Source organism: Nanorana parkeri, unplaced genomic scaffold (assembly GCF_000935625.1).
Source record: "Nanorana parkeri isolate BGI_ZX_2015 unplaced genomic scaffold, ASM93562v1 scaffold79, whole genome shotgun sequence".
Taxonomy (NCBI): domain Eukaryota; kingdom Metazoa; phylum Chordata; class Amphibia; order Anura; family Dicroglossidae; genus Nanorana; species Nanorana parkeri.
The window spans coordinates 464,020-465,844 of record NW_017306347.1 but is presented as its reverse complement, the minus strand read 5'-3'; the positions used below and the strand labels follow the sequence as shown (position 1 = coordinate 465,844).

The 1,825-nt window shown below is 51.5% G+C and overlaps 1 protein-coding gene across 1 annotated transcript in view; it reads left to right on the top strand.

Annotated features, from left to right (window-relative positions):
- The window catches only part of ANKRD13C (ankyrin repeat domain 13C), a 29,387-nt gene that overhangs the window by 985 nt on the left and 26,577 nt on the right, over positions 1–1,825 (top strand). Inside the window, exon 2 of the mRNA XM_018576864.1 lies at positions 865–874. Coding sequence (XP_018432366.1) covers positions 865–874 — 10 coding nt within the window. The remainder of the gene's footprint in view (positions 1–864; positions 875–1,825) is intronic.

Sequence of the window (1,825 nt, the reverse complement as noted above, 5' to 3'; positions counted from 1 at the left end):
AGTTGGTGTATATGGGGATCAGGGGGGTATTGGGTTAGGTCTGTAGGTTGTCAGTCGGGGGAAGGGAGGTCACGGGATGGAATAATGGACAAGTCGTTTCCATGGCGTCATACATGTTTCCTGTCCTTACTGCTAACCATCGTCATTGTGCTAATGTTCTGGTATGGTGGTAGACTGCACCAGCGCGTCCCTCTTTTATGCTGTGGTCACGCATGGTTATTTCCAAATGCCGCCATGTTGCAAGAGAAGTGGCTGGCAAGTTGCAGGGGAATGCTGCCCCGGCTGTCTCATTGTCTTTTATAATTAAGCAGAAGGCAAATTATTCTGACCCGGAGCCGATCCCAAACCTCCCACTGCCGTATTCTACAATCTACGGCCCAGTATGTGAACAGCCTAAACAAGTCCAAACTCCAGTTACTCTGCCATGCACACGCTTCATAAAGAAAACAAAACCCTTCCTTTACCTTCCCTGACTGAGCGAAGGCTCCTTCATTTGTGTCTCACACACTCACCCTCCCAGACGCTGCAGCTCACAGTGGGAGGGTTTCATCATTAGCGGCAGTGCTGTCAATCCAGAAAGCAGTGGGCGGGGCTAGGTGTGGCCAGGTGCTGACTGATCAGCTAGACTCAGCTCCTAATTATCTTTGACAATTCTGATAGCCCCGTCTTCTCATCCCACTGAGGTGCCAGCAGACACAGCCTACATAAGTGACAACCCTGCTCTGAATTTGGGAGCGGTGCAGCATTGTTGCCACCCCACCACAGGAAGCTGCATTAGGTCACTTCACTGGCAGTATTTTTTTTTGTATTGATGGTTCTTAGTTATACTGTAAACATAAACTGTCCAGGACCCGAACACGATAGCAGGAAACCTGTAGGAACACGACCCATTGCAGGACCTCAGCGGGTTAGTGAGCCGTCATTTAAGGCGCTGTGTCACCAATTGTAGAGCGGTCAGTCACAGCAGAGATACGTCTGAGCTAATCTGAAATATTTTCACTCAGTGAATCTGTCATTGAAATGCAAAATGGCCATTGCTGACGACTTCTAGAAGTTACTAGCTCCTTGACTGTCAGGTCGATCCTCTGTTTTCTGTCTTGAGTCGGTGATCTCCCATTGGTGTTCAGGATTGGGAGTTGTGGTTTCACTGGGCTCATTGGATCAGACCTTTGCAGACACCTCTGAGCTGCCCATTGCTGGGGTGAGGAATCATTCATCTGTAATGGGTTGTCACCGCCACAAGGCACCAACCAGTTCCGGGCATGCTGAGTGCGTCCCTATCCTATCTTTGGCCAGTTATAGATATTTGCAGCAGTGAGTATTGGATTCATAGAATAAAGCAGAACTCCGGGAACAGTCTTTTATATGTACATACGGTGGTCCGGCCCGGCTCAATGTAAATATTGGAATCTGATCTCTGGGGGGCTGTGCTGAAAATCCTTGTAGTAGTTGGAGCGCTGCTTCTTCTGTGGGTTCTCCTTTACACACGGAGCACCACCGCCATTCAGAGAACGCCCATTTCCTCTTTATGCTCCAGGCCGGTGAGCTCATGTGATCTGTCCTGGAGGATTCCAGGAAAAAGAATTATCAGGAAAATACCTCCAGCTTTTTATTGAATACAAGACATTCTCTGATTGGACGAGAAGGGGGATAAGTCCGGGCGCCTCCGGCCTCCTTCGTCCGGGCGCCTCCGGCCTCCTTCGTCCGGGCGCCTCCGGCCTCCTTCGTCCGGGCGCCTCCGGCCTCCTTCGTCCGGGCGCCTCCGGCCTCCTTCGTCCGGGCGCCTCCGGCCTCCTTCGTCCGGGCGCCTCCGGCCTCCTTCGTC